This window comes from Melanerpes formicivorus, unplaced genomic scaffold, assembly GCF_026170545.1.
Source record: "Melanerpes formicivorus ecotype bairdi unplaced genomic scaffold, bMelFor1.0.p_v2 SCAF_38, whole genome shotgun sequence".
NCBI lineage: Eukaryota > Metazoa > Chordata > Aves > Piciformes > Picidae > Melanerpes > Melanerpes formicivorus.
The window spans coordinates 6,266,375-6,290,147 of record NW_027142390.1 but is presented as its reverse complement, the minus strand read 5'-3'; the positions used below and the strand labels follow the sequence as shown (position 1 = coordinate 6,290,147).

Sequence of the window (23,773 nt, the reverse complement as noted above, 5' to 3'; positions counted from 1 at the left end):
TTTGGAGAAGACCACACAGAGCTATGCAGCAGCAAAGATATCAATAAATACCAACACAGCCTCATCCAAAAAACCCCACCTCCCAGCAGTGAAAGAGCTCATGGGTGACATACCCCATGCATACCTCATGATCTCCCACTATCACCCTTCCTGGGCTGCTGCACCAGCTCCTGGAATACACCCACATCCTGCCAGCACTGGTGACCAAAAGGTGCTGTTCAGGCAGTGCCACTCCAGGGCTGATGTCTCACTCTGTTTGGACTTTCTTTTGCTCAGGAGCTGGTGAGGAAAAAGCAAAATGGAAGTCTGGATTCTGCACCCTTGATCAGAAAACACATGCACAGGCAAACAATACTGTGCACCACGCAGAAGGGCAGCTCTGGAAATGACTGAGTTGAAGTGCCTCCTTAAGCAGGGTCCCCTGCAGCAGGCTGCCTAGCTGGGTTTTGCCTGACTGTCACACAGTGGGTGGCAGGTGGCCTCTTGGCCAGCATGCAGACCAGTGGTGGGGCTGTCCCAGTGACCATCATGACCCATGGGGCCAAGCCTACAAAAGGGTTCAGGTCATGCATCAGAGTGTCCTGGTGAGGTGAGGACAGAGCAGGGGAGGGATGGGGCTTGCATGTGGCTGCTGAGAATAGAGGTCCTCTGCAGTATACAGGCCAAATGGATACAAAAATAAGATGGTAGATGTAAAAATAACATTCCTTCAACAAGCACACACCATCAGCAATATTTAGTTCTACATATTTAATTTACATATTCAATCAAAATGTTGAAAAATCATCCTTGTGAAGAAATACAAATCTACCCCTTCCACACCCCTTTCCCATTCTGTATGTGTGTTCACAAGCTTCTGGTCCACTGTTACTCAGGAAATAATGCATCCCAAGAGATGGTGAAGGAATCTCATTATGACTGACGGGATACAGGTTATATAGTCTTACAGACACAGAGCTACTTTTTCTCAACCCAGTTTAGCACTGGGACCAGAGATCACAGCAAAATAGTCCTGTGTTGTCGCTTTTCACGTGATCAAGTTCTCCAAAACCTTGCAGAGCAGCAAGTAACATTCGTACAGACAAAAGAACCAAAGCCTTGGTACAAGCTGGGACACCATAAATCCATACCTGTTTAGAACAAAGTTTAATAGTCTTTTCCAATGTTGTTTTTTTTTCCCCTATCAGATGTTTGAAATACTGAATTTTCCAAGTAACATTTTTCTGCAACTTCTTCAAAGAAGAAACACAAAACATTTCTGACCAGTCAGGTAAGAAACACTTATCACTTTCTTCTCACTTTCCTCCTTGCATCCTTATGCTTCTTCCGGCATTCCTGAAAAGATTTTAAACTTTAACACCAAGCTGGTGACACATGGGTTTGATGGGTGACCACTAGATGGATAAGGAACTGGCTTGATGGCCCGCACCCAGAGAGTAGCTGTCAATGGCTCCATGTCCCAGTGGAGGCCAGGGACAAGCGGAGTCCCTCAGGGATCAGTCCTGGGACCAGGCTTGTTCAACATCTTTGTGGGTGCCATGGACAGTGGCATTGAGTGCACCCACAGCAAGTTTGCTGATGACACCAAGCTGTGTGGTGCAGCAGACATGCTGGAGGGAAGGGAGGCCATCCAGAGGGACCTGGACAGGCTGGAGAGGTGGGCACAAGCCAATCTCATGGGGTTCAATAAGAGCAAGTGCAGGGTCCTGCATCTGGGTCGAGGCAATCCCAGGCACAAAGCCAGTCTGGGCAGTAACTGGCTGGAAAGCAGCCCTGAGGAGAGAGACTTGGGGGTGCTGGTGGACAAGAAGCTCAACACGAGCTCTCAGTGTGCACTTGCAGCCCGCAAAGCCAACCAGATCCTGGGCTGCATCAGGAGAGTGTGGCCAGCAGGTCAAGGGAGGTGATCCTCCCCCTCTACTCAGCCCTGGTGAGACCCCACCTGGAGTACTGCCTCCAGTTCTGGAGCCCCTATTACAAGAGGGATGTGGAGGTGCTGGAACGTGTCCAGAGAAGGGCCACAAGGATGATCAGAGGGCTGGAGCACCTCTCCTATGAGGACAGAGTGAAGGAGCTGGGGCTGTTCAGTCTGGAGAAGAGAAGGCTCCCAGGTGACCTAATTGTGGCCTTCCAGTATCTGAAGGGGGCCTACAGGAAGGCTGGGGAAGGACTTCTCAGGATCTCAGGTAGTGATAGGACTAGGGGGAATGGAATGAAGCTGAAGGTGGGGAGATTCAGGCTAGATGTGAGGAGGAGGTTCTTCCCCATGAGAGTGGTGAAACCCTGGAATGGGCTGTCCAGGGAGGTGGTTGGGGCCTCGTCCCTGGGGGTGTTTAAGCCCAGGCTGGCTGAGGCTCTGGCCAGCCTGGTCTAGTGTGGGGTGTCCCTGCCTATGGCAGGGGGGTTGGAACTAGATGATCCTTGTGGTCCCTTCCAACCCTGAATGATACTATGATACTATGATAGTTTTTTTGGAGAAGTTTCTCATTTCATCTCTTTGTCTCAAACACATTTTTCACATGCAATGAAGCAACTGGTCCTGTACAATACAGAGATGCAGTAACTTACCTGCTTGGACGTCACAACATGACGTTATACACAACGCTGCACTACAAAATTGTAGCTCCTTGGCAGTTATGAGATTTCAAGTCCTTCTAAGGGTCTTGAATTACTTTTAAATGCAAATGAAGCAAATAAGCAGACACATTCCCTCCTCCTGCCGAGCTTTTAGCTGCAGTCACCAAGTAACAGATGGCAAAATACTCACCTCAAGCAAAACTCTACGTCTCTCGTCCCAACCATCTCTGTCTTCACTGAGGTCTACTGACCTACAAAATAACCTGGGGCCCTCTGCACAAAGCAAAGAACAAATTAATATGACTAAACACTTCTAAATATGCTGCTGTTCACAGAGCTCATGAGCAACACAGCAATAAAATCAGAAGGTCTTGTCTTCAGTATTTCTGTCTTGCCCCCCTGACATAACTGGCTCAAACTCAAAGGTTATGCACTACAGCTTTGTGTGCTACAAAACTGAAAGGCAGCAGAGGTTTTCCTCAGTGTGCTGCAAGATAAACTGCAGTGAAGCAGCATATGCTTCATGAAAAGCTCAGCACCTTTATCCCACGTCTCCCAAGAAAGTTCATGCCTGCAGAAGAATCAGAGCACAGTTCTACCACGCACTGTACATCAGATAAGCTGGAAGATTTCAGTACAGTAACTCTATGAACACAGCAACCTTGACACATACATTTAATGGTAGTGACCTAACATGTCTCAGAAAAGTGGCATCATTTAGGGCTGTCCTGACCACTTTTTTGTTTGAAATATCAAGAGCAATCACTTTGGTGGCCTGTAGGTTGGTGGGTTTGTGTCTGTTTAAATTTGCATTGGTTTTGTTTGTTTGGGGTTTGGTTTTGTTTGGGGGGGTGTGTGTGTTATTTGTTTGAATATTTTAATTATTGGGGTTTTTTGCCTTTTTTTGGTGTTTATTTTCAACTATGACATTTGTTATATTCACAAAGAAAAAAAAACAACAACCACAGAGCTTATTTAGGACCAAGAACCATGTGGGCAATATGTGGCTGATAAGAATAATCAACATTCTTAATGACCACACCAGAAACACAGAAACTGTAAAGGTCATATCTATGTCTGAAAGGATCCAAAGTGTCTAGATAAGTTATCAAGTGATTTGGGGCTTGGTTTTGGGGTTTTTTTTTGGTAAGCCCTAGAAGACCAGCTACATAATAAGCAATTATCCAAAACCAGGAAAGCAAGACAGCTGTTCAGCATTTATTTTACCAGGCATTTCTCATGGGATGTGCTATCACAATTTAAACCACAAGCAGTGATGGAGACCTGCAGTTCTATTCTCTCACTGTAGAACACTATTAATTAGACAGGGGATTTTTGTCATTAAATGTCAGCAGGCTTAAAAAAAATAGGAGTAAGTTCTGCCATACCTTTTAGACGTTCATCACCTTTGGAGAAGAAGAAAAATCTTCTGGTGTCTGTCCGTGGTAAAGACAAAAACCTAGACAAAACCAAAGGAATTACAGCATCATGAAGGTTACTGTCAAATTCCATTAGCACAAGTGAAAGCTGTAATGCTTCAGAGAAACAGGGTGCATGGGAAAGCACTACTCCATAGTAACCAAACATGCACTTCTATCAATAAACCTTTCTTAAGAAAACTCCATATATATTTGACTGTTGGCCAAACCCACTACCCAGTTAAGTTCTCATGCACTGAACTAGAAGTTCAGCTGTTAGATTCAACTTCAGATCAAGGGTGATATTGGGATTTTTGATTACTACATTCTGTGCAGCAAGGAATGGTTTATGAAGAACACTTCCACTAATCAGAGGTGTGGAAGTGAAGATATGTTGGGGCTGTTCAGTCTGGAGGAGACAAGGCTCCGAGGTGACCTAATTGTGGCCTTCCAGTATCTGGAGGGGGCCTACAGGAAGGCTGGGGAGGGACTTCTCAGGATCTCAGGTAGTGATAGGACTAGGGGGAATGGAATAAAGCTGGAGGTGGGGAGATTCAGGCTGGACATGAGGAGGAAGTTCTTCACCATGAGAGTGGTGAAGCCCTGGAATGGTTGTCCAGGGAGGTGGTTGAGGTCCCGTCCCTGGAGGTGTTTAAGACCAGGCTGGATGAGGCTCTGGCCAGCCTGATGTAGTGTGGGGTGTCCCTGCCCATGGCAGGGGGGTTGGAACTAGACAATCCTTGTGGTCCCTTCCAACCCTGACTGATACTATGATACTACTATGATTAGTTTCCCATAACCTGAGTGCTGCTGTTAATACTCTCATAGCATCAAACTACTACAACTAAGCAGACAACAAATACAAATACAACTTGCATTTCATGGTCATTTTCACTCTCTGATGCCTCTGGTTCATCATCACCCTCAGAGCTGCTGTCATGAAACCGTGGATCTTCTTGCCATGCGACTTTTACAGGTTTGATGGATTCAATTACGTAAGGCTCTGCAACAATATTGCAATTCAAATAATCAAATAATTCAGTTTACTCTCCTAATTGCCGTTACAGTTTCTACTCCAAAATGAAACACTTCCATTGGAAAAGACAGATTTAAGGATAGAAACTGTACTCTGCTCTTGTAAGACCCTACTGCAAACACTGTGTCAAGGACACAAGGCTGTTGAAGTGAGTCCAGAGGAGGACCACAAAGATGATCCAAAGGCTGAAGCCTCTCTGCTATGAGGATAGGCTGAGGGAGCTGAGGTTGTTCAGCCTAGAGTCTGGGGGGACTTTATAGCTGCCTTCCAATACCTGAAGGGATCCTACATGAAAGTTGGAGAGGGACTTGTCATAAGTGTCTAGCAATAGGACAAGGGAGAATGGATTTAAGCTGAGGGAGAGTAGGTTTAGACTGGATATTAGGAAGAAGTTATTCAGTATGAGGGTGGTGAGATTCCAGAATAGGTTGTGGATGCCTCCTTCCTGGGGGCATTCCAGGCCAAGCTGGATAAAGCCTTGAGCAGCTGAGTCTAGTTGAGAGGTATCCCTGCTCGAAGCAGGCAGGTTGAAGTAGATGATCTCTCTAAGGTCCATTTCAACCTAAGCCATTCTGAGATTCCCCTCTTCAGGATTTCTGTCACATTCCGGGCAAGTAAATATTTAGTTTGCTTTCTCTGATGCTTTAAGTCTACCCTCAAAGTTCTCAACTAGTATCATTACAGCATAAGCAAAAAGGGCAGGAGTCCTCTAAAGCTTGTTGTTAGGGTCTAGGGTTCTATCAAATCACTCCAACCTAACAATCATTATCAACTGAGTTGTGAGTCATTGTGTCTATCTGTGGATTGCAGAAGTTGGAATAAAAGCTTTCTTGCACTCTGAACTATCTTAATTAGTTCCTTTTCAAAGAAACTCACAATGCCTTAGCTTATTCTGAGTCTTTAAGATGTGTTATTGTCACGTAGGTATTCCTGCCTATAGCATACAGAGACAGTGGCCAAAAACCTTGTTTACACATGGTAACTTCAACATGTACCTAAACCCTTACTACTTCACCTTGCCAAAAGGACTGAGGTTATGAACCTAGTGTAGCCTTTTCTTCTAGTGTAGCGCACATTACTTGTCTGGATGACCAGAGAATGCTCCTGTAGTGCCTCCCTCTGGCAATATAAAACAGCTGCCAAATCCAAGAATCATTAGAACATAAACAGTATTTTGTTCAAGAGATCAGAAAATTCTCCTTTGGAAAAAAGTGAGCACTTGCAAGCTTAAATTGTTTCCAAGAACCCATAGTTTGTGCTCAGAAAAAGACTAACCACACGTTCTCCCTTCACAGGTTCCACGTGACACACAGGATCTTAAGTCAGATCAAACACAAATAACAACATAAATAATCTAGAATGAAAATCACCAAAGCAACTGAGATATATGCAGTGGACAGAGACTTACCTTGGTGTCAGCACAGCAGCTACCACAGCAGCCCTGTTGGCACCCCACAGGACTCGCACGCAACAGAAATGCATGATTACTCATAACAGTAACTGTAGGACACTGTTCACGTGGTTCTCAGTGCCAAGAACTTTGTGAACTCTGAACATCTCTGCTCAGGTATTTCCCACTTTGTTCTGGAGCTCTCTTACATATTCTGAAACCTGTATTACTGCAGTCAGATGACACTGAATACTTTCTGAAGTCAGCAGAAATGTGAGGGTTTTGGCTTTTTATTATTAGTTTGGGTGTTGGTTTTCTTCGGGGGGTTTTGGGCCTTTAAAAAAAAAAGGTCACTAATTTCACCCAGTTTCTTTTATTTCCTACATTACCACTATATGAAGTGCCTTGGTTTCTGATTGTTTTAATTTTGCTTTCATAACATTTATCTTGCTACAACATGCCAATAACCACGTGTCATTCAGTTTCAGTTTTCTAAAGATAAAATAGTAAAATGAAGCACGTAACAGAATCTTCTTGGAGGTTCAGGTCAGCTCCAAGACTTTCTTTTGCACCTTAATTAACACGCTTTTTATTTAAAACCTTGTTGGCTTATGTGAAAGCTGATCTGAGTGGTATATCATCTTCTTCCCGGATTATTTGAGATGTAGATTGGGTGACAAATTTTGCCATCGCTGTTGAGAAAATAATTCAGTAGTAGTTTCATAGTTTCATTCAGGGTTGGAAGGGACCACAAGGATCATCTAGTTCCAACCCCCCTGCCATGGGCAGGGACACCCTACACTAGATCAGGCTGGCCAGAGCCTCATCCAGCCTGCTCTTAAACACCCCCAGGGACAGGGCCTCGAGTTCCTTCTCCAAACACCCCTTTCAAAACTCCTGGGATGCAAACATGAATGAAGTGTGACTGAACTCTAAGAACCACGGCAAGTATAAGAGATCAGAATGATTTGCTTAATTACTGACTTTTGCCTCTGAAATTCCCCTGGATTCTGAATTTCTATGAACTCTGCAGTGCCTGACATCACCTATTCATTAGCCGCAGTACTATTATTTAAGTTCTGCTATTACCTTCTTTTTTGTTCAACTCCTCTGCATCTCCAAAGAAGGAAAACATGAAGCCACTTGATTCCTGAGCTGTGTTACTCCCAACGTTAGGGCCTAAATCCTCTTTGTCCCAGGGTATTTCTTCATTTTTTGTTGATTGGCACTTTGAAGATCCCAACAACTCCTTTAAATCCACAGCAATATCATAGTATGTTTCTTTAGACACTTCAGGCCGTTTCTCATTCTCTTCCCTTTTCTTCTTCCTTTTAGCTTTACTGAAACGAGATTGCTAAAGCATAGTAACACAGCACATACATATTTTTAACAGAAAGGTTCCCTAAGAGTCAACCTTGCTATTAATGTCTTCCTACACTCATCTAAGCACATTAATAAGTGGTTCAGTTTTAAGGTTTGGGTGAGGTTTTTTTTCCTCTCCTTTTGTAGCAGTTCCAGGTTCTGCCAATAGGATATTGCCTATTGCCAGAAAGACTTTTTTTTGGTGCAGCATGACTGCCATTTTGGTTTAGACTTGTGACCCATTTCTTTTCACCTCCTGCCATCTACCCACTGATCGAGGGTAGGCAGTGGGGAAACATCTGAGGTTTGTCTCCAAAGGCCATCACAAGTCTACTTTATAATTAACCACATCCTTAACTCCTCACTTAATGTGTGATAGCACAGACATTAAGATTTTTAGCAGAGAGTTCTGGCAAAAGAAATGTTAAAAAGCCAGTTGTTTCTTTTTCCCCTCAAAGATTTGCAAATAGTAAAAGATCATAACTTGAAGCAAAGGGACAGCTGGAAGCTGAGACAGGAAGGCAGAAAATGCCATGCAGAAAGCAGATGATGTGACATGTTTTTAAGTGGTCACAGTTCTCACTGTATCTTGGGTTTAGTGGCAATAGAGAGAACAAAAGAGGAAAAAAAAGAGCCATCTGCATAGTTTCAAACTCCATCTTCTGCTCCTGCCATCCTTCCATAGGAAGAAACGTCACAGTTACAATCAGCAAGTTGTAATATTACCTCTCTTTTTCTGTAGCAACTGGTTTCCTTTCAAAGACTGCATGGTCTTCTCTTGTGGGATCATAGCGGAGGGCATTGATATCTCTGCAAAACCAAAAAGGCAAAGAAAAACCATGAGACATTCTAAATGCTCAACTAAAAGCTACCCCAAAGCTTTAGTCAGATTCAAATCTGCACTGGCTTCTTCACCAAATAAGGTTTCAAATCAATCCTAAACCTAACTGGCACTTCCTAAGTACCAGTCTGTATGTGGGTCCAGAAAATCAAATAAAAGAGGCTTTAATCGAATGGTAGTATTCAATATAAAACATAGATCTTAAGTTGTGTGTTGTGCAGCAGGAGCACATTTATACCTTCACCTGCCTATTTTTTGGGGAAGTGTATCAATATTGCTATCCATATCAATACATAGAATCATTCAGGGTTGGAAGGGACCACAAGGATCATCTAGTTCCAACCCCCCTGCCATGGGCAGGGACACCCCACACTAGATCAGGCTGGCCAGAGCCTCAGCCAGCCTGGTCTTAAACACCTTCAGGGATGGGGCCTCAACTACCTCCCTGGACAACCCATTCCAGGGCTTCACCACTCTCATGGTGAAGAACTTCCTCCTCACATCCAGCCTGAATCTCCCCACATCCAACTTCATTCCATTCCCCCTAGTCCTATCACTACCTGATCCTGAGAAGTCCCTCCCCAGCCTTCTTGTAGGCCCCCTTCAAATACTGGAAGGCCACAATTAGGTCAACTCAGAGCCTTCTTTTCTCCATACATCTATCTGTATCTATTTCTTCTGGTATCAAACTTTGCATAAATTAAAAGCTCAACTGTAAATTCAAATCACAACCAAAATCCAAGAAAATTAAACCACGTTTATGCCCAGTTTTCAAAATGCAAACATTTTAGATGCTTTTAGCTAAAGCAGTCTAAGGTTTAGACTGGCCCCAATACTAGTGTAGCAAAAGCCCACACTGCAATGTGGCTTTGCAATGGCACATTGCAAGATGTTAATGCAAGAAGGTAATCTCTTTATTTTCCCTCCTCTCCCTTAATGAATGCTTATGTGTGATGGGCTACACCCATCCTGCAGACGGTCCAACTCACATGTTCTTTGTTGAAGCCATGTTAAGTTTGCCTCCACAAAGAACAGAAATACATCTTCCACAAACAAGAACTTAGTAAAATATTAATTTTTATACCCAACCATCTGATCATTCAAAATCTGCTACAAGAAACTCAAGCAGGCATCCAATGGTTCTTTCCCTAAACGAATTATAATTACTAGCTGTGTAATCTATTAGGACACTGCACTAAACTCTGACTTCAAAAGCACACAATGGAGAAGAAAATACTTTTCTCAGTAAGCTAGGCAGAAATTTTAATTGTGAAACTTTGGCCAAAATGATGCTTTTTTAAAACTCCTTCTGTTCTGCTAATGGAGGATTCATACCTGAATTTCTTAACATTTGTAGCTTTCTTATTTGGCTTGGAGCGTTCCAGGTCAATGTTCAAGAGGCTTCCCAGTATTTGCAGATTTTTCTTTTTCTCTGCAGCAAGCTCTTCTTCCTCACCTGCCTTCAAGGTGTTTGTCTCTGTTAAGAGGAAAATCAATACACTGTTTTCCCCTGCTCTGATGTAAGCCAGTAACGTGATATATAACATTACAGTATCACAGTATACTAACTAAGGTTGGAAGAGACCTCGATGATCATCGAGTCCAACCTGTCACCACAGACCTCGTGACTAGACCATGGCACCAAGTGCCACATCCAATCTCCTCTTGAACACCTCCAGGGATGGTGACTCCACCACCTCCCTGGGCAGCACATTCCAATGACGAACGACTCGCTCGGTGAAGAACTTTCTCCTCACCTCGAGTCTAAACCTCCCCTGGCGCAGCTTGAGACTGTGTCCCCTTGTTCTGGTGCTGGTTGCCTGGGAGAAGAGACCAACCCCTTCCTGGCTACAACCACCTTTCAGGTAGTTGTAGAGGGCAATGAGGTCACCCCTGAGCCTCCTCTTCTCCAGGCTAAACAATCCCAGCTCCCTCAGCCTCTCCTCATAGGGCCTGTGCTCAAGGCCCCTCACCAGCCTTGCTGCCCTTCTCTGGACACATTCAAGTGTTTCGATGTCCTTCTTAAACTGAGGGGCCCAGAACTGGACACAGTACCCAAGGTGCAGCCTAACCAATGCAGAGTACAGGGGCACAATGACTTCCCTGCTCCTGCTGGCCACACTATTCCTAATGCAGGCCAGGATGCCATTGGCCCTCTTGGCCACCTGGGCACACTGCTGGCTCATATTAACCTGAGCAGGTTTACCTTCCTCTTCACTGTCACTTTCAAGGAATCGAGCATCCATGCGAAACCTTTCATCTGTGCCAAATCGAGACTGCAACTGCAAGAGCTGAAAGAGTGCAACAGTTAAGCACCGGAAAGGAAAGTCATCAGCATTCAGTGACTATAATTATGGCAATATTCTAATAATCTTTAGATCTTGATGGCTTTTCCATACATTTCTTTGAATTCTAATATGGCAACATCAGAGAAACTCCTCCCACTCCACAAGACACTTCCAGGGCTACTGTTTCCTCTACTTGAGATAATACTATTTGTAACCTGTCAAAATCATATTCAGCAAGAATGCAAACCTAGATGTTCAGGTCTTCTGGCTTTAGGGAGAGTTAGAAGAAAACTAAATTGCAATAAAGGGTTCACTCACTTTTTCACCAGCTTTGCCTTCAAAATGCGGCTTAATTTTGAATATCTCATCATCTGCATCGTCTTGCTCATCCTCACTGCTTTCAAACAGTCTGCATGAAGTTTTAGGAGCAGATCCATCCTTTGTTAAACGAGAAGAAATAAATACAGAAAAGTAGTTTGAGCAAATAACTCAGTTTGTTCATTTTACCAGATTATTGATCTGTGTGCTTCAACATGGATATTGTATGTCATAGGACAGTTGTTCAATTCTGGTTTCGATTTAGGACTATTACATTTTAGCACAGGCACAGTATCTATGTAAAGTCTAACTCAGGTTTTACAATATGAGAGAGTTAGGAATAAACATGTAGTTTTCAGATTATGTCAAGGAAAATCAACTTGAAAATATCAGTGTCTAATTATACCTTTTTTGGACATAGTTCATGTCAGTTGATAAAGATCACTGATTACAGAAGGTAAGCAGTCCATTGCTTCCATAATGGATTTCCATAGATCTAGAGGTTCTTTTAGAGAAATAATACAGAGCAGGGATTCTAAATACAGGGTAAGAGATATGTATGCAAAAAAGAGTGATAAACATGAGGAAAAGTGAGAACAGAAGGTTTTGTATTAAACAGTGAGAACTGTCCTAACCTTACTATGCTTATGAGGAAAAAGATGCAACAAAAGCAAACCCAACAGTTTAAAGCTTCAGCAGAGATAAGACTGAAAAATGTGATGATACGAGTTCTACTCCAGCAAAAAGCAGCTACTTGGGCTGATGTATGGTGGTAAGGTCCTGATGAGTCTGCTAAACAAGGTCTTGGGTAAGGTGTAAAGAGAAAGTCCCACACAACTTCTTTGTACCATTAACAAAACTTTAAACACAAGATTACAGTACCGCAGAGTGTAGCTGGTTGGAAGAAACCTCGAAGATCATCCAGTCCAGCCCTCAACCCAGCACTGCAGGGTCAATACTGAACCTTAAGTGCCAGGTCTACACGCCACTTGAACACCCCCAGGGATAGTGACTCCACCACTGCCCTGAACAGACCATTCCAACATTTGAGAACCCTTTCTGTGAAGAACTATTTTCTAGTATCCAGCCTAAACCTCCCCTGGCACAGCTGGAACTATTTCCTCTGGTCTTGTCACTTGTCATCAAGGAGAAGATACTGCATTTCTTTAAAAGAAATCAACAGAGATTCTTGGTACACAATGTCGGGAAGAGCAGAGCTCTTCCATAGTACTGAAGCCAAATCTCCTTGCCTTCCTTTGACTAAGAGCAGTGGAATTTCAAAAGTAATGCTGTGAGGCCTGTAAAACTTCAGCATTCTTTTTCTTTTAAGCAAGGTTGGAGTATCTTTTATGCAAATCTGTTTACAAGTTATCCAAGTTCTCCAGCTATCTCAGATGCACAGTTACTTGAAACCCGTTTCCTGTTAGCAAAACCCCAAGAATCATGCACATTAATTCAAACCCTTTTTTTTTTTGGGCAGTTTGTCTTCAGAATAAAAGGCACAATCATACTGATATAGAATCACCTTTCAGAATACTGGACTTTTTCCCTAGTAACACTTACCCTCTTTCCCAAATTTGTACCCACCTTCACCATCTCATCTCCTTCAGCTTCACTTTCCCCATCTGAATTGAATACGATGTGCTTGTGCTTGCCTGCTGGCTGGCTGTCCTAGTAAGAGTAAAACTGTCAGGTCAAACATACCACATACTTGCTACAATCATATGTAAGTATCTAAAAGACATTTCCATCATATGAAAGGAGGAATCTCTTATTCCTCTTCTAACTGTAGACTAGACATTCGGTCGGCATCATTTTGTATAGACTCAAAAGAACACTGGTAATGTAATCAGAAATTCCAGTATATGATTCTTGTATATCTAACTCCCCATCTATTAATTTCCCCTTTTCAGGGCATGCTATTCAGATACAAGTTGATTGTAGTTACCAGATTTGAAAGAGCTCCTTGAATGAGTTTCTTCTGTAATTCTCTCTCTTTCCGCCTCTCTTCTAGAGCTGCCAGCCTTCTCAGGTTGTCCTGCAACTGTCTGTTTTGTGTACTAGGTTCCCTTGAAGCTGTGGCATGAAGACAAAGCTCCTTATTTTGCAGAAGGCTTGTCTTCCTACCCTCACATTTAGTAGCATTGCCTTCTGGATTTTTGTTGCTTCCATCCTGCTTCAGTTTTGTTGAGAGCAGTTTTGGGCTTTTCAGCTGTTTCACACGCTTCTGTGGCAATGCAGCATCACTGTCTGTGTCACTGCTCTCATATTCACTCTGACCAGTACTAGAAACAGCATCTCCAGGCTCTGAACTTTGGCAACGTTGTGAAGAACTCACATTTTTCTTCTTTCCTTCTAAAGAGGGCCTGGAAGCAGGTTGATCTCTCTTCTCTGCTACAGAGGCAGCATCAGAAGATGCCTTGTGCTGTTCACAGTGCAGATTTTGTCTCTTTTTACTGCTGACTTCAAGTGAATTCAATGAGTGGTTCTCAGCCTGGTTTTGGGATGACTCCTCCCCATCAGGAGAAATAGAAGTGTTAATACCTAAACCATCTACAGACCTCTTCTTCACACCAGTGCTGCCCTGACTGAACTCTTTGTCACAAAGGGACCCTATCCCCCTGAAGGGCTGATACTTCAAACCTGAGTTGTCTTGTCCCTTGGAGTTCTCTTCACCAACATTCTCCTCCCCTGCTAATATCTCAGCAACTACATCTTCAGGACAGATGCCTTTTTTTTTCTTAACTGCAGGGCAAGCTTTAGAAATTTTTTGGTTATTTACAACATTACTTGTAGAATTTTCTTCAACACCATGCTGACTAGAACTCTCTGCACTATCTGATTCCTCTGCTGCTGTCCCAGAGTTTTCAGTAGCTAATGATTTTAAGTCATCTAACGTAAGGTCTAAGCGGTAACAGTTTTGCATCATGGATTCATAATTGGAGCTGATGTCAGACTCCTCGTCCTCAGGCTCTGAAGAGGAGCTTTCACTACTAGTTGCCTTTGTTGTGCTGTTAACTGCTGTACATTGCAAGGCACCAGATTTGGACTTTTTCATTTTCTGATTTCTTTCAAAGTGTTCTTTCACATGGCAGGTTTTCAGTGAGGAGCCATCGGGTGAATCACATTTTTTGTTAGTTAATGTTTCTTTATTTTCCACTGTCACCTGCTTAGAATCTTCTAAAATTGCAGTTTTCCTGCTACTTTGAGCTGAAGTTTTAATTTCAGCAATAATTTCATCTGTATCTGCTGAATCATAACCATTATCACATTCCACACTCTCTTTATCACCTCCTTTGTTAGCTTTCTTCGTGGCATCCGAATTACTTAAGGACCAGTGACTATTATATTTTAATTCAAAATTATCCCCAACAATTTCCAAGTGATCACTCCCAGTCTCAACATCTTCAGCCTCAATGTGATCAGCTTTCTGCATTTCTCTCTCTACCATTGCTCTGATCTCCTCCTCAGAATCAATGTCACTGTCAGAAACAGCTGTATTGTTTGGAGCTGCAACTCCAGGAATACTGCTTTTATCTGATAATAAACCTCTTCCTGATATTTTACTATTAGGACTCCTTGAGAGAGGCAATTTAGATTTCTCATTGGGTTTGCATCTTTGATCTGGCTGTGGTGAGGTTGTGCTTTTTGAATGGGACTGGCAACTAGAAGAGAGAACCCCTGATCCATTCACAGCCTCACTGCCCAGCGGCTTCATTTTTTTAACTGGCTTCTTGGTCACAGGGAACTCTCCTCGCCTCTTCTTGCTTATGCTGTCATCTTCCACTTCCAAGTGCCAAGTAAGCTCAGATACAGGAGCTAAATGTGTCAAGTCTGGATCCAGCTTTCTCAGGTTATGGCAATATTTTGATGGGTCATATTTCACAATGTTAGTTTGAGTTAAGGGAATTAAACCAACACGATTCTTGCAGCAAGCAGACTCCAGTCTTTATGAACAGGCCAAATTCTGTGTGAAAGGACAACAAAAAGTCCTTTTTAATGTTATAACCATAAGTCTTTAAGCAACTGAATTGCAGTCTAAAAAAATTTTACTCAAATTACACAAACTTACTGCAAGATTTACTTAGGGGATTCAGTAAATCAAGTCTGACAGAGCCATCAACATTAAGACCATTAATAGAATAGAACAGACCAGGTTGGAAGAGACCTTCAAGATCACTGCGTCCAACCTATCATCCAACACCACCTAATCAACTAACCCATGGCACCAAGCATCTCATCAAGACTCCTCCTGAACACCTCCAATGATGGTGACTGGTGACTCCACCACCTCCCTGGGCAGCCCATTCCAATAGGCAATCACTCTCTCTGTATAGAACTAACCTCCAGCCTAAACCTCCCCTGGTGCAGCTTGAGACTGTGTCCTCTTGTTGGGGTGCTGGTTGCCTGGGAGAAGAGACCAACCTCCACCCCACCTGTCTACAACCTCCCTTCAGGTAGTTGTAGAGAGCAATAAGGTCACCCCTGAGTCTCCTCTTCTCCAGGCTAAGCAAGCCCAGGCTTGTGTTCCAAACCCCTGACCAACTTTGTTGCCCTTCTCTGGACACGCTCCAGCAAGTCAACCTCCTTCCTAAACTGAGGGGCCCAGAACTGGACACAGTACTCAAGGTGTGCAAATGTTACCCCATATGACAAAATAAAGAAGGGAATTGTGTCTATGCCCAACCAACTGGAAAAGGATATTTTATTTTTTTGTTGACTCCTCAGGTGAAGGATAGGCAAGACTCTGCCAAATTTACCAACAACCCATTTCTAAAAGAGAAGGAAAATAATTAGTGTTAAACCAACAGCAAAACAGAAAATGGAAGCAACCCTGAAAGAAAACACAACATATATTCTTTGATAACAGAAACACTAATAAAGAACTCTTTATGACTAAATTGGTTTTGTTTGTTTTCTTAAGGGAGATACATTGGTAGTGTGCAACTTAGCCAGTCTCTTTCTTTCAACCCACATCAACAAACCCAACCAACCAAAAAAAACCCAAATATCTACAACTGGCAAATAAAGAGTAACAATAGAGAATCAAATCTCTTTACTTTTCAATTACTATTTTAATATAAGGCTTCTGGTTTACAAATGAAGAGTGGTAAATATGCAGACAAGACTGCTACTATTTTGCCCTTTTCCCCTTTGTCAATGAAATAAAACAACTGCAAATTCTCCTCAACACCCTCCAAAAACATTCTGTGCTTAGCAAGCAATTTTGAAAACTCTGAAGTAACATTTTTGTTGCCTGTATTTGCACACTGAATGATTATACATCTTACTTTTGTAAGCATGTGTAGACCCTGATCCTGAGCGTGCTGAAGCACAAAGATGGGATCCTGACAACCCAGCTGTTAAAAATTAACATGCTGTATAAAAATAAGACACACATTCTCTTTACATGCTTTTAAGGGGGGGGCAGAAAGATATTCCTAACATAAGTGGGTAACAAAGCATTTACTCACTTAACATGAAAAAGAAGACAGTACAAAGAACAGAAGCATTCTACATCTAAGGTATTTCTGCAAACCACTTTTCCTAAGTTGGACTGACACATTAATAAAAGCCTGTTTACATAAAGATAATAATAATCATCATCATCAACAACCAGGTTGGAAGAGACCTTCAAGATCATCGTGTCCAACCCATCCACCAATCCAACCCACCTAAACAACTAACCCATGGCACCAAGCACCCCATTAAGTCTCCTCCTGAACACCCCCAATGATGTAACAAGCATGTGCACAATTCTGAGCTTTTAATTTGGTTTCCTTTTGGTTTAATCCTCCATACATCTACCCCACCATACCTTATGGTCAGGCACCTCTGTACCTGGTACTGCCTTCATGTGAAAATCTGCAACTCCAGCCTTTTTCATTGATTCTAACAGACCCATTTTGTCATTTCTCTGCGGCTTTTCCTTTTGCAGCTTTGCTTCTTCCCTCTCCACAGCAAGCCTGTAACAAAAAGTATTTCTTACATGAAAAACCATTTGCCTGTGTGCTAAATTGTAGCTGGCAGTGACTCTCTCCCACAGCACAGTAACCATTCACTGCTTAAGGAATTAAAATATCTGCCACCTTTAAGAGAATAAGGATACAAACCAGGTTACAGTATCTAACATGCATCATAATCCATCAATGTCAATGAACAGTAGAAAGAGTAAGAGTGTGGCAGATGAAAGCACAGCCATAACATGCTCAGATCAACAGAAGAAGTGTATCTTTAACCACACAAATAATATTTTCAAAACTGCTTTGTACCTGTGCAAAAAGCTTTCTCTGGCCAGCTCAATTTGCAGTGTCCCCCCTTTCCATTTAGTTTTATTTAAAACTGACATGCCTGTAAAACAAAGAGATGAGAAACTTCCTACATTACAAAAGGGTTTTCTACATTACAAATAACCATGTGCTAGACTTCACTATACCTCCCCCTATGACAGTTTCATATTTCTATAGCACAATCTCATACCTCATTACTCACTTGATTTTAGTTTGAATATGAAAGGTCTAATACCCAAATCTTGAAAAAAATGAAGGTCTACATCCAGAATTCAAGTTCTGACTCAAAAAGTTATTCAGGTCTGTATGGTTCAGTTCAAGCACAAACCTGAAAACTCAGCTAAACATACTCTGAATTTTCTACCCTAGTGTCAAATAGGCTGCTCTCTACTTAACTTCTGTACTTCAGCCTTCTCATTCCTAATGGCATCATTCCCTACATAAAAGGGCACATCACCAAACCCTCTCTTCAGGTAGAGGTCTCTTCACCTGTCATTTTGCTGCTACATATTACAGAGATGGGTTTATGAACCTACCACTAGTTTAGTAATCCAACTATTTGAAGCATATTTTCTATGTATTCTCATCAAAAAGTTTGAACAAACTCATAAATCATCCATTTCAGTCACAGGGAATCATTTCAATCTGCTTACATCTACTTACTGAAAACCCCAGCAAAGCAACTTCCATTAAACTGCAGCTTAAACAAAACAGAATACCCACAACAACAGGACAAAACAGGCTCTGCCTTCACATCCTGACTTGACAACATTAAATCCATCATCAGTGATGCACCTCAGATGAAAAATAATAAATCACTTGAAAGAAAAAGCAATGTACTTACATCTTCTAAGGTCTGCATCAGAAATGTTGACACTGATGTATGCAAAAGTTTTCATAGGGTTCCCTGATCAACGATAAACATTTTGTTAATTTCTATGTAATTTCAGCATTCTCCTTAAAACTGTAAATTGAGTTGTTTCCTGCAAACAACAGGTCTCTGAGACAAACATTTCATTTCACATTACAGATGGAAAAAAGACTTCACTTTTAGAGAATGATGCAAAACTGTTACCCTGATCATCTTTTCTGGTAATGATCTCTGCATCCAAAACATGCCCAAACTTCCCGAATCTTTCTTGCAGTTCAGCCTTAGAAACCGTATGGCCAAGCCCTCCCACATATAAACGTTTTGAAAGCTGTTCCTTCTCCATGTTGAAAGGTCAAGCTGTCACACCTGTAAGGCACACTCTGCTTTTCTGCAAGAAAAGAGTAACAGTTCACTAACGCGTAGGCTGCGGGAATTAACACAATCAAATACCAGATTAGGAACAAACTGTTCCACTAGAAGTCCTCCATCAAGAACATTCAGAGAAGAGTGTGCCTTGGTTCTGCAGTGGGTAAGACACTCTGCTCCAGTCCCGTGCCAGGACTGCTATAAGCAGTCATTGCACCGCACTGCTATAAGCAATCAGAGTTTAGGTGTTGGGGCCTTTTTAAAGCTTTGAACCGTACCACTGAGTGCAGTAAGCGTGAGTGGCTCTTGACAACATCGCCTCTCTAAGAACTTTCTAAGCGACCCACCCACAGCCCCAACCCCAGCCCCCAGAAGAAGTCGAGGTGCCCGCAGAAGCCCCCGAGAGCCACCGCCCCTGAACCGCTGAATAGTTTGGGTTAAAGAGACCTTTAGGTCTCATTCAGTCTAAATTCCCTGCATGCAGAAGGGACAACTTGAACTACAACAGGGTGCTCAGGGCCCCACATAATCTGACCTGGAATAGTTCCGGAGATGGAACCTTGTAACTCTCCCTCATCGCCGCCATGTGCGCGTCTCGTGGCGCAACATCATTAGCGTTCCGCCTCGCATCCCTTCCCAGCCCTCCGTCGGGAAAAAAAGGTTCCTCCGCCTGGGCCGCTGGGGGGTGACAGCTCTGTCAATTTCAGGTTCCTGTTTCCAACCGGACAAATATGATGAAAGCACACAAGCTGCGTGCAGGGACCGCTGCCGGCTTGGGCGTAACTAACCAGGGAGGAAAATAAACGGACGTTCTGCAAGGTATAAGCAAAAGCACACCAGAAAAATAGCTCGTAAAATAGGGCTTTTTCTATTACTCTTGGGTTACGGTCTTGAGAAGCGCTCTGTGCTTTCTCGAGGGGGGAGGGCGACGCGGCAGGCGGCCCCTGCTCGGCGCGCGCTTGTGGTAGCGCCCGGCGGGCGGCTTTGCGCGCGCGGTTCGAAGCTGCGGGGCGTGCGGAAGCTTCTGTTCCAGCGGACAGACGGAACGGGACGGGACGGGCTGGGCTGCCCTGCCGGCTTGCCTTGGGCTCTGCAAACGGACAGGTGGGTTGGGTTGCCGGCTGTTCGCCTTGACCGGACGCGGGGGGAGCGGGGCGGCTGCGCTGCCCCCCCTTCGCGCTGCCCCCCCTTCGCGCTGCCCCCCCTTCGCGCTGCCCCCCCCTTCGCGCTGCCCCCCCCTTCGCGCTGCCCCCCCTTCGCGCTGCCCCCCCCTTCGCGCTGCCCCCCCTTCGCGCTGCCCCCCCTTCGCGCTGCTTGCTTGGGCGTGTAGGGTGCCGCCGGGGCAATCGCTGTCACCTGTGAGCCTCAGCCCGTGCCTCGGGGCGGGCTGGGGCAGCATCGGCCGGCTGCCGGGTGCGTGGTTCCAGGCGTCCGTGCCCGTGCCAGGTGTAAATGCTGGAAGCTAATCAGCGAAACGCGGAACCTCAGGAGCTCTTTTCTCGTCAGCTCCTGAACGTTCTTCCAACTTCTTTGGCAGCGTGAAAACGAATGCGTAGGGGTGCGTGCGGGCAGGTATGTAGAAATGTGCAATATTTACCCTCGATGCACGAATGTGTGTGTGTGTGTACATTTATGGAGAAGGGGAAGTATGGTTTGTTTGTACTTAAATGTATGTTTCATTTAATTAAAATTAGGCACATGTATTTTTTTAATGCAGATAATACTCTTGGGTGTTGTAACTGGCTTTTTACTAGACTGCAGAACACTCATATGCCTTGAGTTATCAGAGCTGTAAGCAGTGTATGTGTTCTGTTACTGCTTTCAGAACAGCTGTAAAAAGAGGAGTAGGCTAACAACCCAGGGTGAAGTTCTGCTGTTGTAATGACTTTCTTTTTCCAATGCAGTTTTTATTATGACCTAAACCTTCTTCAGTGTATCCAGTTTAAGTAAAATCTGATGGGTGTATTAAAAGTTGGAGAACTTTGGTTTCTTGTTCCCACTGATCTTGTTTCTTATCACACCTTGCCTAAGATTACTCCAGAATTAATTGGAGAGTAAGTCAGGACTAGGCATAATCTCAGCAATTCTTTAATTGCATCTAAATGGTTCATTAAATAAACTTTGAATGCAAGCTATGTTTACAATGTTATTTTTTAAGACATGCTCTTTAGATGCTGTTTCTTATGGAATAAGCAAAAGAAAATTGCCCAGTTTCCCCATCCTCCCTTTTTACTAAGCCATATTAGTGTGGATCTTGCAAGTAACATTTGGGCTGTTTGAAAGTATGAGTGGATTCGTATTGAGCTGCATCATGTTCTATGTAGACCTTTGAAAGTCTCACGTCCAAGCTGAATGTCTTGTCAGTTGCGTTCTTTCCTCTTCAGCTGGAGGTTTGTTTATTTTGAATTCTTTGTGAAACAAGGTTGTTGCTTTGTGTCTCTCTTTCCTGCTCTTGACCTGAAAGGCAGATTTTGCTGTGGTGTTAGCAACAGCTGTGCTTTGAGTGGGTGGATCATTAGGTTGATTTGGCACAGCTGGCTTTCATTGCGGCGTCTGATTAAGATTGATTGCTGTCTGCAGGATAGCTTACCGGTTTCTCACAGCAAATGTAAACTAGCTGGATGTGGTCCTGATCATGGTTAGTTAAAGGTTTTAAAAGGCTTTGACTGCATTAGATCCCTGATTTAACTTGTGCATTTGGAGGCTGTGCAGTCATATTGTCTTAACATTAGTTTAATAATTACATTTGGACTCAATTAAGCCTTTGACTAATGCAGCAAAACTATTTTTTTCCACAAATTGTTACTGGTTTTGGAGGGGGGAAAAAAAAAAAGGATCTTCTTTTCTTGCTTTTATATTAAGTCAGAAATTTGTTATCCTGTTCTTGCTGATATCTAGCAGTTGTCTGGATGCACTGGAGGTAGAATCTTTCCTGCTCCAGATGCTTTTAGTATAGTGAATTGTGCTTCTTAAGAAAGTTCATTACGTAGTCATGGAACAAGTTGCTTTGCTGCTCTTGTGCTGTCCTCTGGTGCTTGCTTCAATTGTCAGCTTTGGAGTGAACCTTTTAGGGTTTGAGAAGTTGTTATAACTACTCCAGTTTCAGCAGAATTTTACTGCAAGCCTACATCTGTTTTGTGGTTGATGACAGAGCTTGTTTGATTTGGTTGCTGAGGATGAAGGTTGATAGTAGTTTAGTCTGCAGAAAGCAGTGTTTGACACTCTAGAGTTCTTTGAGGTATTCATTATCTTGCCAAGGCTACCTGGGATATTAAAAATTGTACATACCAGTTCTAATGTTTTACAAAGTCATAAAATAGAACTGTTCCATTTTATGCAGAAAGGTAGGAGAAATATTTGCCTAATGCTACATTTGCATTTCTGAAATTAATTTCCTGGATAAAAATCATGTGCTTTGAAAATGGATTTATTCCTTTTTTGGTGGCCTAAAAAATATCCTTCTTTTATTTTGGTCCAGCAACCTCGATTCTGAGACATGGATAACATGTGCCAAGTGTATGAAGATGAAATCCAGTCACTGGAAGAAGAAATTAAACTGCTGACTGAACAGTGTGAAGATATTCAGCAAGAATCCACCTCTTATTCTGAGGAGGAGATACTAATGGCAATGTATGCCTTGCTTCACATGTTGGATTTGTGCTGCTTCCTTGTCAGTATTGTTCAGGATAGGTTTTTGTGTCTATGTTAGAACTCTCCTTATGTTATTTTTGGTGCTGATATTGTTTAGGACCTGGGCTTTCTATGGCAAGAAATTACCAATAATAAATAGCTGATCTCCTTTTCACTGCCTGTTGTGGGTTTGGGATAAAGGCCCAGCCTTCTCCCCCCGCAAAGTGAAGGAAAAAGAATTACCACAGCTAACCACAGCCGGATGAGCAAAGGAACGCCGTATTTACAAGCAGGTTTAGGGTATGCAGGGTATATATACACAACTTACAGTATTTACAATATATACACAGAAATATACAGCAAAGTAACACAAGAATGAGATTCCCCTCCCCCTGCTGCAGGAGGGTTCCCCCTCTGTACCCCCTTCTCTCCCCTTTTTCCTCAGAGAGGGTTAGAAAGAGAAGAAAGGAGCAGTTGTTAATTAAAAGCAGTTATAAATTAGAGCAAAATGTTAGTAGGTTTGCAGGCCTCAGGCTTATCAGTCCAAGGTCAGTCTGGCAGAGAGCCTAGAAGCCACAAGCTGCATAAAGGGAGCAGGGAAAGTGCAAACTGAGGAAAGTCTCAGCTGGACTCAAAACTTAAAGCTGCACTCTACCAATCCACCAATGAAATTAGTTTAGACCTGTCCTTTAGAATAGAATAAACCAGGTTGGAAGAGACCTTCAAGATCATTGCGTCCAACCTATCACCCAACACCGCCTAATCAACTAACCCATGTCACCAAGCACCCTGTCAAGTCTCCTCCTGAACACCTCCAGTGATGGCGACTCCACCACCTCCCCAGGCAGCCCATTCCAATGGGCAATCACTCTCTCTGTGTAAAACTTCCTCCTGACCTCCAGCCTGAGACTGTGTCCTCTTGTTCTGGTGCTGGCTGCCTGGGAGAAGAGACCAACCTCTGCCTGTTTACAACCTCCCTTCAGGTAGTTGTAGAGAGCAACAAGGTCACCCCTGAGTCTCCTCCTCTCCAGGCTAAGCAGCCCCAGCTCCCTCAGTCTCTCCTCATAGGGCTTGTGTTCCAAGCCCCTCACTAACTTCGTTGCCCTTCTCTGGACTCGTTCCAGCAAGTCAACATCCTTCCTAAACTGAGGGGCCCAGAACTGGACACAGGACTCGAGGTGTGGCCTAACCAGTGCAGTGTACAGGGGCAGAATGACCTCCCTGCTCCTGCTGGCCACACTTTGTTTATAAAACATTCAGCCACAGTGTCCCTTTCTTAAAAGCACCGCCTCAAACAGTCACACTGCCCTTCTATTGGTAGTTTGTTAGTTTTTAGCATTTTGTTTGCTTTTTAAAGGGCGGTCACCGTGGGCAGAGCATGACACC

At 43.3% G+C, this 23,773-nt stretch overlaps 2 protein-coding genes across 7 annotated transcripts in view; one reads left to right on the top strand and one right to left on the bottom strand.

Moving 5' to 3' along the window:
• Positions 1-735: 735 nt before the first annotated feature.
• Positions 736-19,393, bottom strand: NOL8 (nucleolar protein 8). The gene is made up of 17 exons (XM_068158015.1): positions 19,293-19,393; positions 18,596-18,779; positions 18,365-18,427; positions 17,503-17,581; positions 17,049-17,196; positions 15,935-16,003; positions 13,179-15,119; positions 12,818-12,901; positions 11,231-11,350; positions 10,831-10,915; positions 9,960-10,101; positions 8,510-8,593; positions 7,511-7,761; positions 4,872-4,998; positions 3,966-4,036; positions 2,768-2,850; positions 736-1,335 (listed from the first exon to the last, which is right to left on the bottom strand). The coding sequence occupies exons 2-17, from the start codon at positions 18,732-18,734 to the stop codon at positions 1,285-1,287; spliced, it is 3,537 nt and encodes a 1,178-aa protein (XP_068014116.1). The 5' UTR covers positions 18,735-18,779; positions 19,293-19,393; the 3' UTR covers positions 736-1,284.
• A 119-nt stretch (positions 19,394-19,512) lies between these two features.
• CENPP (centromere protein P) overlaps positions 19,513-23,773 on the top strand; it is a 154,427-nt gene continuing 150,166 nt past the window's right edge. The window contains exons 1-3 of one of the 6 annotated variants that reach the window (XM_068158041.1): positions 19,519-19,861; positions 20,295-20,329; positions 22,236-22,387. In XM_068158041.1, the coding sequence (XP_068014142.1) occupies positions 22,254-22,387 (134 nt within the window). In that variant the 5' untranslated portion in view covers positions 19,519-19,861; positions 20,295-20,329; positions 22,236-22,253. Of the gene's footprint in view, positions 19,862-20,203; positions 20,330-22,235; positions 22,388-23,773 lie in introns of all 6 variants that reach the window. The other 5 variants (XM_068158040.1, XM_068158039.1, XM_068158043.1 and 2 more) reach the window with 5 other exon arrangements.